Genomic DNA, 14,258 nt, shown 5'->3' with positions numbered 1-14,258 from the left:
GAAGTAATCCCGAGTCTGAGTGATGAGTTTTTGAGTACTCAGAAACAGAGACACTGAGGCTTACGTTCGACATAGTTTCCTTATAATAGATTTGGCCTACCTTTGACTGTGTTTCGAGGTTATTGTAGGTCATTTACTTCCTAGGATGTAATGGTAAATCCCTAATCCCCACCAATCATTAGTGGTCACAGTGAACTGAGAGGTACTCAAATACTATCACGAATATTCTACTGAGCAAGAGATGCACAACAGAGAGGATTAGAGAGAGGTGGAATGCAGGTGGATGAAGATTCTCTTCTTTACTAGCTTTTGCTGCTCTCTTTTTGCTCAAGATCGAGCTTCCTTGTATAGGATCACATCCCCTTAGGCTATGTTAAATGGTTGATTATGTAAGTACCTCGTGATAGTTTTGATGTGATCAACCATGTCAAGTTAGATCCTGTTATTTTTTATATCTTATGTCTAAGTGAGTAGGAACTTAGGAGCATAAAAAGTTGAGCGAAAGGCGCAGCTAGCAAGAAGGATGACATGGGAGAGAGTCGACGGGTTTGGTGTGTCCGAAGGATAAAGCGCTGCAGAAAAGTATGTTGGTGGACGAGAAGGAAGCATGAGGCGGTTCCGAAGGAAGAGAAGCCAGAGCGGAAGGTTAGTCGAGAAGGTAAGGAAATGGGTTCGGGTGAGTCATATTTCGGATGGGCGAAATCACCCAAGCGAATGAAGTCGGATAGGGGAGAAATTGGATAGCCAATAAAAAGTTGACTGTCCGGGGCATTTGGACCAAGTCCAGGTGCTCAGATCCCCTGGGCGCCCCCAGGGCCCTCACACTATCTATTGGATCGTGACGCACGTGAGGGGGGGGGGGGGGAATCAAGGGGTTTAAATTTTTTTTTTTAGTTTTAAAACACAAGTACGTAGCGAAAAATGAAAATAAGAAAGTATGAGAAGAACACAAGTGATTTTTAACTTGATTTGGAGCCTTCGACGACTCCTACTCCAAAACCCAGGTCTCGTGGACCTATCGATAGACAATCCACTAAAAACCTCTTTTGGTACCCCCAGTAGAGAGAATCGAGTACAAAAAGTTAGGCCAAGCGCAACAGCTTGCACTTGTCCTTTAATAGTAGGTAAGTACAATAATAAGATTTTACCAACACTTATAAGGAATCGAAATGAGGCGCTTTGTATTGATGTTTGTCTGCTAGGCGCGATCAGAACTCCTCAGAGCAGTCGTTGGGATTAGCAGCTTCGCAGCAGAGTCACAGTAGGAATTGGGAGGAGTTGGAGGCTCAAATATGCGCGCAGTAGCTTGTATGTAGTTGTTTTTTCAAAGCCTCCTCGAAACTGCCTTATAAAGGGCTTGGAAGGCACCTTCCAAAGGCCTTGAAGGTGCCTCCAATGGGATAGATCTATCCCAACAACGCTACATCTTATCTGCGAACCGGTCAAATTTTATCATGGAGGGCGCCTTCCATAGCCATAGAAGGCGTCTTCCATGAACAATACCGAGACGCCTTCCATAGCCATGGAAGGCACCTTCGGGTATTGTTCACCCGAAGGCAGCTTTGCTTCTTTGCTCATTTTCTTACCCTGCAATAAATGTGTTAGTCCAAAATATTCTGCAGGACAAGTGTTAGCACAATATAAAAAATAGAGTAATTAGCTCCTGTCCTCCCAAGACCAGGAACTAGTCAATGTCTCAATTTAGGGATCCGAAATGGACCTAAACTGGACCGGCGCCTACTGTCCCTCAACTGGGACGCGTACTCACAGTCACTCTCCTCCAGTGACTTACCTTTACTTACGTTTTGCCAGACATCTGGTCAGCCCATCGACCAGTCTGGACTCGTGTCAGCTATCCGGTTGGCCTGTCGACCTAGCTGGACTTCCCTACAACATTGAGTTAACACAATAGATAAAATAGTACAGTAAAACAGTGTTAACAGAATTCAAGATTCGCTGGTTCGGTCGACTGAAAACCAGTCTGTCACATATAACCTAGGGTTATCTCCCCCTAGGGTTGCCTAGCTTCACTCACTAAGACTTTCATTGCCTGACTTCACTCACTAGGACTTCCTCCACCTAGCTTCACTCGCTAGAGTCTGGCTTCACTCACCAGGATTTCCTTCATCTAGCTTTACTCGCTAGGGCCCGACTTCACTTACTAGGACCTACACCACCTAGCTTCACTCACTAGGACCTGGTTTCACTCACCAGGACTTCCACCACCTATCTTCACTCACTAGGGTCCGACTTCACTCACTAGGACTTCCACCACCTGGCTTCACTCACTAGGGCCCGACATCACTCACCAGGACTTCCACCACCTAGCTTCACTTACTAGGGTCCAGCTTCACTCACCAGGACTTCCACTTTGTCTAACCTTTAGTTAGGACTTACTTCTCCTTGCTAGTCATCTAGTCCTGACTAGACTGCTCTCTAATCCAAACATCAAGTCCTATTTGGATTAACCCTTGGTCAAACTGACCAGATTTGGGTGCATTGTCAAACATCAAAACCCTAGAGGTCAATTGCACCAACAGTATCGACACTGTCCTGGTGCCCAGAACCCTTCCAGGCACTCGAACTGAAAAGTTTATCTCAAAGCCACCTGTTACAATCCAATACAACGTAGATAAAATTCTATCAATGTCCAAGTGCCTGGAACCCTTCCAAGCGCCTCGATCAAGACTATAAATGCATCCCTAATCCAGTAGCTAAACAGAACACTTGTAAACAACTCTCTTTCTATTTGGTTTTGTAACTGAGTGCTTTAACTACTGTAAGAGACTTATCCGCCTGAAGGAGATTAGATAGTGAGCCTTCAACGTCTTGGATTAGCAATTCCCTGATTGTAAACCAAGTAAACCTCTCCGTGCCTCTTCTTTCTCTTTTAATTAGTTTCTTTTTGTACAAGTGTTATTTTAATCAAGCTACAAAGATTGAGAAAGGTTTGAGTTTATTTGTATAGGTCAATTCATCCTCTTTTGTTAGCCGCAAGGGACCAACAAGTGGTATCAGAGGAAGGTTGTTTCAGAAGGATTAACCGTCGATAAAATCACAAGAGATGGCCAGACTGAGCATCTATCTGCCTAAGTTCAAGGGAGAGTTCGCGATTTGGAAAAGAAAGATGGAGGTATTCTTCAAAATAGACTTCGATTTATTACTCATTTTAAAGTATGGTTTTGTAGCACCGAAGGACAAAAAAGAATATCAACGAACCAAGAAGGAGCAAGTAGATTTTGTAGCCAATGGATGAGTCAAATTTCATCTACTGAGCATCCTACCTTCGCAAGAAGTCAATAGAATCGGCGCCTACGAATCAACAAAGGAACTTTGGGAGAAGTTCCTGGGGCTACACGAAGGTATGTCCGAAGCCAAACTCGCAAGACGAGACCTACTTCTGAACCAGATCTGCAACCTCCGGTTAGAAGAAGGAGAAATCGTCGCACACCTCCACTCAAGAATCAAGGAACTCATCACCGGACTCACGAATCTTGGAGAAAAGGTAACCAACTAAAATTCACTAAGGTACGTACTTAATGTATTTCCTAGTGCTCCTAAATGATTAACCCTAGTAGATGCTTATTTCATCTCTAGGGACTTAGAGGTAAGTGATTTAGAGGAGTTATTTTCAACATTTGAAATTCATGAATCTAGAAATGTAGATCTAAAACAAAGATGAAGCAGAACATTTCTCTAAAGGCAAAAATAGATGAACCAGAATCCGAAACCTCTATCGATAATGACGAAACGACAATCATAGTAAGGAAATTTAAAAAGTTATTTAAAACTAATAAGTTTAATCAAGTGTAGGGTAAAAGAAGGAAAAGAAAGATACAATACTACCACTGTAATAAAGAGGGGCATGTGAAAGACAACTGTCCAAAATTGAAGAACAAAGACAAGGACGACAAGAGCAACAAAAGACCAACCCAAAAAAGGTACAAGAACCTAAAAGCAACATGGGACAAAACATTATCAGAGTCAGAAATCGAAGCCTACGTCGTACTTGCACTGATGGCAAGTCATAAAGAAGAAGATAAAGCAAGCTCATCCGCAATGAGCATCGATGAAGGAGGAGCATTGTTAGAAGGAAGCATCACTGCAGGGGGAGCTTCAGATCAAGAGATCGACGAGGTAAGTCAGGTACAAACTCTACCTCCTGATAAGTTATTTAAGTTTATAAAAATCCTGTCTAAAGTTTTCTATAAATTAGAAATTTAGAATAAAAAATTATTAAAAGAAAATAATGATTAAAAAGAACCCTACCAACATCTTGTCAATGGGAAGATTTTAACAAACTAAAAATAGAAAATGAAAATTTAAACGAATAAATACAAAATTTAAAAAATTATGCATGTTTAGCTTTTATTCTTTCAAATTTTAGAAATAATTCAAGACTTAATTGGTATTTTAGATATTACAAGGGCCATGTTAGAAAGTTATCACCAAAATATATCCCTAGAAAATTTCTAATTAATCCAGTAGGAATGAACCTATTTTGGGTTCCAAAATCATGCTTAAATTAAATTTTTATGCATGTCATACTTTTAATTGATTTAATTTTTATTGTTTACTTAGAATTATCAAATAAATTGTTTTGCATAATTTAGGTTAGAAATTAATTAGAATTTAATTTTTAGGATTTCATTACTCATCTATAGAATTTTTTTCTGAAATTTTTAACCATTGGTGAATTTTCTATAAATTATTTATCTAAATATAAATTTTTAATATGAAAAATTCTCAAAAAGTTATTTTTTAAAAATTTATTTTCTCTGCAAAGCTACTTTCTATAATACATACTTAAAAAAATTTCAAGATTTTTTAAACTTAAGAACTATTTTTAAGATTTTTTTAAAAATTTAACTTTTGTAGAAGAAAATTTATTATTGCTTAAATTAAATTCATAATTTCATGAAAATTTTATTACAACCTTGATTATGTTTGTTTAACCACTATAAAAATATTTAGAATTTTTAAACTTTTTTTTTTCAAGTTTTTTTCATGACATACTCCAATTTTTAATGTGATAAAAAAGGGAGACTTAGAGGTTAAGTTTAAGGGGAGAGTACATTTTTTATTTTTACATATTTTTTATTAAATAGAAATATGTACTTGTTAGTTTTCTATTATTTGTTTTTTTATTTACCTTAACTTAACTTGGTTTGCTCACATCAAAAAGGGGGAGATTGTAAATATCTCGTGGTAGTTTTGATGTAAACAACTAAGTCAAGTTAGGTCCTAATGTCTTTTAATGCCTTGTGTCTAAGTGTGCAGAAACTTAGGAGCACAGAAGGTCGAGCGAAAGACGTAGTTAGCGAGAAGGATGGCACAGGAGAGAGTCGACGGACTCGGTGCGTCTGAGCGACAAGGCACTGCGGAAGAGTACATTGGCAGACGAGAATGAAGCGCACGACTGTTCCGAGGGATGAGAAGCCGGAGCGGAAGGTTGTTCGAAAAGACCGGTAAATGGGTTCGGGCGAGCTCTATTCCGGATGACTAAAATCACCCAAGCGAACGAAGCCGGATCAGGGAGAAATCAGACAACCAACGAAATGTTGACTGTCTGGGCCGCTTGGATAGTCCGGGCGCCTGAATCCCCTGGCGGCCCCAGGGCACCTCACCCCAGGGTGGCCGTATCAACACCGTCCGGGTGCCTAGAACCCTTCCAGGCACCCGGATCGAAAAGTTTATCGCAAAGCCACCTGTTGCGATCCAGTACAACGTGGATAAAATTCTATCCATGTTCAGGTGCCTAGAACCCTTCTAGGGCTATAAATATAGCTCTGATCCCAGCAGCTAAATAGAATATTTGTAAACAACTCTCTTTCTGTTTGATTTTGTAACTGAGTGCTTTAACTGCTATAAGAGGCTTCTTCGTCTGAAGGAGATTGGATAGTGAGGCTTCAACATCTTGGATTAGCAATCCCCTGTGATCCTGTCCGAATGCTGAACCAACGGACGCTGGGCACGTGGCGCTCTCCGGTGGCTGACGTGGGTCTTCGACTGGTTGCACGAACCTCCGGCGAACCTGCACAGAAGTCGGGCCGGGAAGGAGTTCCCGGCGGCGACCCTCCGACGCTCAAGTCAGGCAAGCAAGTAATGAAAAAAGTGGCTCCAAAGGTGTCCCACACGTACCTCCGGCGAAGTATAAGGCTCTTTATATAGAGCGGTGAAAGAGCTCCTGCACGTCCACCGAGGCGCATACGTGTCCGTAGCCCATACCTCGGTATGTGTCTGTCAGAAAGCTTATCTGACACCATACTGCTACAGTCCAAGCACGTCTTCGATGGGACAACAGAACACCTCGTTGTCAGATTTGGAGTATGACCTAGCCATAGGACTTGACAGCTGTCATAAGATGTTCGTCCTTCTTTACCGACCACAGGCCGGGGCGTCCGTCCGGCTGGCGGGACGGGGCGTCCGTCCGGCCGGCGGGACGGGGCGTCCGTCCGGCCGGCGGGACGGGGCGTCCGTCCGGCCGGCGGGACGGGGCGTCCGTCCGGCCGGCGGGACGGGGCGTCCGTCCGGCCGGCGGGACGGGGCGTCCGTCCGGCTGGCACTTACTTCACGTTCGGCCTTCTCTCTCCATCGTCATGCTGGGGAGATCTTCGGTAAGATGTTATGTAGGGACTACTAGCAGTATGTTATATTGCCTTCGGACGATCATGACGTCCGCTCGGCCCTTCGTTACTGTTCAATCGAGCGTCGGAACCCCGACTTCTGTCGGGGCGACTTTTGCCATCGACTATTCACCGGTCGGCCGGCCGGGAGGTCGGGCCATCCTTCCCCGGTCGGCCACCTGGCCTTTTGACTCCCGCGTGGCATTGACCCCTCAGAATGGGGGTCCCCTGTTCTAACCGCCGGATCACCCTGATTGCAAACCAAGTAAACTTCTTCGTGTCTTTTCTTTCTCTTTTAATTAGTTTCTTTTTGTACAAGTATTATTTTAATCAAGCTACAAAGATCGAGAAAAGTTTGAGTTTATTTGTACAAGATAATTCACCCCCTCTTACCGACCGCAAGAGACTAATAGATTAAAGGCCATTGGTTGTCATTACCGTTCAGATCAAAATGTTAATGCATCCGTTATACACTTGAGCATGTAGCAAAAATGTATTCATTATTGGTTATTTTACTTGGGCAAAATTTATCCCAGTTGGTCAAGTATTTGACGAGCGCAGGTAATGCTCGTACACGAGTCAACATGGTTTATTGTAAATTTGAGCCCCTAGATTTGCAGCTCTGTCAGCCCATGTGCGAGAGAAAGTCTCTCCTCATATACCCAGTGGGGCAATGTAGGGAGAGATATGAGGGAAGAAAAATTGACCTATAGAAAATAGTTTTAATTTTTGAGTATTACTCATACTTTTATTTATTTTAGTGGGACAAGACTCTAATATTTTTATAATTTTATACATCTCTAGGAGTACTTACAAAAAATTGAGGTGGGACAACTGTCCCACCAACTATAATTAATTTTAGCCAAAAGGCCGCCTATAAATTGGGTAAGGGTGCGCTAGACTCATGTAATAGTGCAATGCTAGGGTGACATTTGAGAATTCCAACAACAAGCTACTTACTGTAATGGACTCTCCCTTATAAAAAATTAATTTAATATCATACTTGATCTTAGCCAAAAAGTCGAGAAAAGTATACTTTCTAATATTGCTGACCTAAGGTATTTATAGAAGCTTCTCTGCTCACAGTGTTGCTAATTCTAAGATGTGGAATTAAAGAAAATTCTAGATTTCTAATTGATTAATAAGAAAAATATACTACAGCTAAGTCTCGAACTCTAGATCTCTGATTGATTAATGAGAAATTTTTTTAATAATATACCGTACCGTAGTTGTTGATGGATTTATGAAAATTACTAATAAATTTTAAAATTATTTTTACATGAAAAGAAAAAAAAGGATAATAATATAATTTTATTTTAAACTTTACCAAAATTAAATAATAAAGAGAACATATTCTTAATAAAATATTAAAATAACACAATATAAACTAACAAACTTGAAACTTTTAATATAGACCTAAAGTTCGCCGTCCTCGACTTTACTTTTATTCATCTTTCCTACCATTACAACTGTTATAAGAAATTAAAATTAATTTTTAACTCAATCAAAATTACTACACATTAAATATTATTATATTAAAATATCTTCTATTATCCTATTAAATTAAATAAATAAACTTGAATATACATTCAATTTATTAACGTTTATAAACATAAATTTATAAAAATTAATCGTAAATAATTTTCTTGTTAAATTTATAAATAAATAAAAATCTCACATTTGAATTTGATCCATCAAACAAATTCAGAAAAATACGATAACTTCTCACGTCACACCAAAAATTTAGGTGCGTCTCATTAGGAAATAAGTTTAAATATTATAAAATTGAACTCCGTTTGATTTGTTATAAGAGCATCCACATTAATTATTTTATTTAAAAATTTTATTTTAAATTTTGGATAAATTGAATAGTGATTTTTTATTCTAAAAATAAAATAATAATTTTTTTTAATTTCTCTCCTTCCATTCAATCTTTCTCATTCAACTCATTCCATAAATATAATAATAAAAAATAAAAAAAAAATAAAAAATTAAGGATCATTTATCTAAATTTAATGTAGTGTAATAATAAATGATTATTTAAATTTAATAAAATAAATTATTTATTTTAAATTTTAGATATAGTAATAAAGAAATTGATGTAAATATTTTAATATACTTTCGCATAAGTATGAGTATGAATATACTTTCGCATAAGTATGAGTACGAGTACGAGTGTAATTTATAAAAAGAATATATCAGATTATAAAATTGTCAATAAAGAAGTTTGCATGCAAAACACGCGAGAGGCAGCTGTAGCTGATCCAACCTTGACCCGAGTCGCACCGCATAAAACGGCTCCGACGGTGAGATGTTAACCCCCGTCCGTTTCGCTACCCTTCTCTTCCCCGCATCTCTCTCCCTTCTTCCTTCCTCTGCTTCTCAATTCCCCTACGCCGCCGTCGTCGCCGCCTTCGCGATCTCGTCCCTTTTTTTTGCCCTTTACTGCTTAACTCGACTTGTCGATTGCTGGGGCGCCGGCTTGCCCCTTTGAGGACCGATCTCGCCTTTCCCACGGTTGTTTGTTTGGGAGAATCTTTCGCCGTTTTACTTATTGTAGGTATAATCGTGTATTTTTTTATTTTTTATTACATGTCTCACTCGTTACATGATTTTTTCTTCTTCTGATAGTGTTCTTACGTTTCACGGAGACGAAAATTTGGAAGCTGTAGCGACGGGCTGTGGGATTGAAAGGGAGGACTCATGGCCGATTGGGGTTAGTCGTCTTCCAATTGTCAAATAGATATGAACCAATTCCAATCAATTGATTTAAGTTATGGTTGGTCGAGAAAAGGATTAGTCCTTTCTTTACCCAATGAATTTTGAACGATGTCTGCAGAAGCTATCCTTGGTTATTCTTTTGATATCTGGGGCTGCCTAATAACTAATTAGATGCGAATTAACTATATATTTTATCTCTTTTCCCTAACATTTACCATCTCAATTGTTTTTTTTTCGTTTTCTATTTTTCCTTCTTAATTTGTTCTTAAACTAATTGATTTAAGGTTCAAGAAATTATACCTTTTGTGTTGCAAAAAGTAGTAAATATTGCAACTCATTGGACTCATCAGTTTACGCTTTAGCTACTGGCTTTAGACAACGTGGACTATTTGTTACATGATCAGTTAATAAATTACGTTTAAGTTTGCTTCTTAGAGACTGGCTGGTACACAGAGCATCAAGTATAGGATCAGTCGCAAGCAACAAAACTTCCCTAAGCAAATGTGTTGAATCAAATCTGGAATGCATTGAGCTGGTGGACAAACAATTGGCTTTTGTTTTGTTTAAAAGAATATTAGATGTTCTTAAAATATTTTTCTACGATCTTCAACACAATGGCACTAAGCAAAATTGTGTTGTTATATATAACATGTTTCAAATTATATGGTTCGTGTATTCTTTTACATTGAATTATAGATTGCATATTGTAGGTTATATTTGCGATAAGCATTTATATCAATACTAATTATTTCTAATTCCTCTAATATGATTCGCATATGTCTACATATACTTGCCATGCCGTCGGCTGACCACATATTGCATGTATGCATCTAATATGTAACTTTTCAAGCATATCTTTCCAAAAAAAAAAAAAAATTATGTTGAAGCATATATCTACAAAACTGTCTTAAATTGTAGTAAATTTATGAGTTGAATGGATTTAGAATGCACACTTTCAAATCCAGAAATAGTGCTAACCACTTTTGAAGATGGCAAGTTGAGTCACACATGTAATGAAATGATGCAAAAAAGGCATTGGTGGAGTAATAAGTGAAACTATATGATGCATATGACCTCAGTAATGACGATCAGTTTGATTTCTGATTTCTTTATCCTTAAAGTAACTCAAAACCGAATGATTATTTTTTTTTAAAAAAAATCTTCTCTAAATATCACCTTGTATGTACGTTGTAGTAATAAGTTATCCATCTACATCATCATTGGTAAATTTTAGTGAGTTGGGGATTATTTATTCTTGATGTATAATTATCGTTGTTCATTGATTCTTGTGAGCCATCAGCTAATTGGTTAAGTTAGGATATCAGTTCAGTTGCCTCTTTCCTCAACATTAAATTGCCAATCCAGAGGAGTACCCGGATCACTCTTCCCTTTAAGTTTTGACTCTCATCCTTTTTGTAAGTTTTAATACAGGTTTGCTATCTTATACATTAAAGTCAAGTTATGGATACTTGCACTATGTTCTGCAATTTTATTAAAGAAAGACTAGTAAAAACATAAATAAATCAGCTCCAAATTCTGCTTGGGATAAAAACTCAAATTTGATAAGACTTGATATATTTTTCATGTTTCTTGCCCTCTTGCTTGCACTTTTTATTATGCAAGTGTAAGTTACCTTATTAGTTCAGAACATATTACAATTAAGTATAGTAATAGAACCACCCATGTTCATATTTCCTTCAGATCATCCACCCTCTAGTTCTTAGTATCAACTATCAAGCTAGTGCCCACTGGTTATAGATGGGTAATGTTTAGTTTCGTATATTTTGGTCAGCAAAGGGCGCATTAAAGTTCTTGTGAGGCTTGCAGGATTATAATTTACTTAAAAACCTAACCCATTAGTAGGAGAGTATACAGGTACCATGTCCATAGCTACCTCATCCCTATCCAATAGAGGACCCTTTCTGGCTCCCCTTTCAAATAACTATCATACACATGCAATAGTCATAGTCATTGAATATATTCTCTACTTATTGTATAGATTTGAAAACGCATTGTTCATGTTGGATTTTCTTCATTCCTCTAAATATTTGATTTTTTTTTAGACAAGTGATATTTTTTACATTGAACAGTTCTTATTTTGAACTATAAAAGGAGTGAGGATCCTATGTAATGGAGTTTCTTGAGTTTAATAATATTTTCATCTTCATGAGTAGTGAGATTGAGATTTTTAACAATACAATTATTTGGTGCTACGCCAATTGATATCAAATCCAAACTCCTAGTTTGGTCATTGGTGTAAATATCTTTTGAGTTTCTATTGCCTTATATCATCTCCTTCCTTCACCACCCACACATGTGACTGCTATTGCCTATCACTCGCCCCATCAATCAAGGTAACAACGATCAAAGGGCACACTAACTACTTGTCGGGAGTTGAGTTCACCTCGGTCAAATTCACCTTGGTTAAAGAGAATGAAGTAGCATATGGTTTTGTTTTATTTGTTGTTTTGAATAAAAGGTTCTTTATATTTATTTGGAATTTTTGGGACAACCAAGTCGTATGCTTACAGAGAATAACTCTTATTTCGAATCTATAGAGGCGGTTAAATCCCATGTATTAGGGTATTTCAAGCTTAATAATATTTTCCTCTGTGAGTTTGAGTTTTTTTTGTGGTACGATTAGTTCACACTGCATCCGATTTCTTGCTAAATTTGTATGCAATTAAATATAATGAGCAGAAGTCATGTATTGTTTTCAAATTATATCTTGTAGTTGCAGTGCTACACATACTAAAATCTTCCTTTTTCCAAGTCTGCCATTAGTCGTGTCTGCTAATATGCTCTTGGATACTTCGTTTTCATTTGCTTCTCTCAGATGAAGAAGATTTTGAACCAGCAGTTCCAGGTTTAGCCACTAATCAGCCAAAGACCCAGTGGGACGATGAGGATGTGGAAGATGCACATGTTAAAGAATCCTGGGAGGATGAAGAAGATACTGTAGAGGTAAGAGGAATTTTTTTATTGAATGGACTAATCATGGGTTTCATTCTCAGGAAATGAAATTGTGCTTAACTCTAAGCATTTTGGATACACTGAAAAGGAAACAGTCACCATCGGTTCTCGATCTAGGAATTGATTTTTATCCTATGGACTTGATATTAACGATTAAATTTATGCTATTCAAGAGGCATGTCCACATGATGCTTAATGCAGCTACTACTGGCAGTTTTATGAAGTTAATATTTGAAAGCATACAAATGACACGTATGAATTGTTTTTTTTTGGGGTGGGGCGATGTTTTTGAAAATGATATTTTGGATTTATGCAGGCACCAAAGCCAGAACAAGAGGCAAAGACTACTGCTTCAAAGGCAGGCGCCAAAAGTGCAGGGAAGAAAGACAAATTGCCTGAAGCTAAGACATCTAATGTAGCTGATGATGTTCTAGCAGATCCTGTTGCTGAGAAACTTCGCCAACAAAGGTTATGTTTATGATTCTTTGCTACTAAGATAGTTTACTGGATTAGGTTCGTGTGAAAATTTCCTTGCTAGCAGTCATCACGTAATCTTTTCTGTGTAACCCGCACTAACATGTAACTAATTGTAGCAGACTTGTTGAAGAATCTGATTACAAGTCAACTGCAGAGTTGTTTGCCAGGAAAGGTGATCAGAAGACCCTAGACAACTTTATTCCTAAGTCGGAGAATGATTTTCTAGAATACGCCGAGCTGCTTTCTTATAAAATTTGCCCTCATGAGGTAAAACTTATAGTTCTTCATTGGATCTCCTATAGTTGTATGGTACCAACTATCTTTACTCCCCATTCCCTTCAGAAAAGTTTTCATTACATTGGCCTTCTTAAAGCAATCTTGAGGCTTTCTATGACTTCACTAAAAGCAGCAGACGCGAAAGAAGTAGCGGCCTCAGCTTCTGCAATTGCAAACGAGAAGCTCAAGGCAGAAAAGGAAGCCAATGCAGGAAAGAAAAAGCAAGGTAAGTGTATATCATGCACTTAAAATGTGTTTTCTTCAGTACTTTTGGACGAGGGAAATGATAGACAGGTTGTTATGATCCAACAGGTGCAAAGAAAAAACAGCTTCACGTAGACAAGGCTGATGATGACTACAGTGCTACTGATGGTTATGATGGTGTGGATGATTATGATTTCATGTGAGAAGTCTAGTGCGTTCCGTGTACTATTCGAAGTGTTTACTCGAGTCGGAGTGGGAACAAACAAGCGCATCTCCATTTAAATGGGCCTAGGCTTTTCGAGTTGCGCCTAAGTTGCATTAGTATTTGTTGCCTGATAAAGCTATAAAAAGCTCCATGATTGAGATTATTTTGACCTTGGGTCGAACTATTCATATGTTACGTTGCTATTCAATGGAGAAAAAAAGAGTTTAATTGTTCATTTTGTGAAGATGTATGCTTTCTTCTGAGAGACACGCCTTCATGTTTAAGATTTCTTTTAGTAATATGAGTTTAATTGTGTGGACATGCCAAAATGTTCCGACAGAGATATCTTTACATTGTTTATTGTAAGAGATGCCCATGTCGAACTCTGAGCGAGCGAGAGATAATATTTGCTGCTATTTAGAATTTTGATCCTAAAACGATTGAAAGTGAAATGGAAAGAAAAAAAGGTAAAAATTAAAATGTCACAAATTATGACGTACCAGCAGATATTTTATATTCAAAATATTCTTATTTTCAGTATTGTTGTAACTCGATAGCCATTATCACAAAAAAAATAACTACTTTATTTTAATTAAAATTATTATGTATAAAATTATTTAAATTTTACCAAAATCACTTTTAAGTCAGCTAAAATCATTTTAACAATTTTAAAATAGCTGTTGCAGCTATTTAGATGGTTGCTATATTGTTATAACTAAATCTTAAGTTTTAAATCTTAAAATTTTAAATAAAAAATTTTAAATTTTGATTACTAT

At 37.7% G+C, this 14,258-nt stretch overlaps 1 protein-coding gene and 1 pseudogene across 3 annotated transcripts; one reads left to right on the top strand and one right to left on the bottom strand.

The window, feature by feature from the left end:
• Positions 1–7,512: 7,512 nt before the first annotated feature.
• Positions 7,513–7,660, bottom strand: LOC122044518 (annotated as a pseudogene).
• Positions 7,661–8,936: 1,276 nt separating this feature from the next.
• On the top strand, positions 8,937–13,717 carry LOC122042232 (eukaryotic translation initiation factor 3 subunit J-like). Of its 3 annotated transcripts, none has more exons than XM_042602244.1 (7): positions 8,938–9,143; positions 9,258–9,342; positions 12,184–12,311; positions 12,637–12,788; positions 12,917–13,064; positions 13,140–13,299; positions 13,386–13,717. In XM_042602244.1, the coding sequence occupies exons 2-7, from the start codon at positions 9,330–9,332 to the stop codon at positions 13,478–13,480; spliced, it is 696 nt and encodes a 231-aa protein (XP_042458178.1). In that variant the 5' UTR covers positions 8,938–9,143; positions 9,258–9,329; the 3' UTR covers positions 13,481–13,717. The 3 variants fall into 3 exon arrangements, with proteins under 3 accessions (XP_042458176.1, XP_042458178.1, XP_042458177.1); XM_042602243.1 differs by having other exon boundaries at positions 8,938–9,186; XM_042602242.1 differs by having other exon boundaries at positions 8,937–9,182; positions 12,917–13,299.
• The last annotated feature ends 541 nt before the right edge of the window (positions 13,718–14,258 follow it).

This window comes from Zingiber officinale, chromosome 2A (assembly GCF_018446385.1).
Source record: "Zingiber officinale cultivar Zhangliang chromosome 2A, Zo_v1.1, whole genome shotgun sequence".
NCBI classification, from domain to species: Eukaryota; Viridiplantae; Streptophyta; class Magnoliopsida; order Zingiberales; family Zingiberaceae; genus Zingiber; species Zingiber officinale.
The sequence above is the reverse complement of the archived record's forward strand: the minus strand, read 5'-3'. Positions and strand labels throughout refer to the sequence as shown.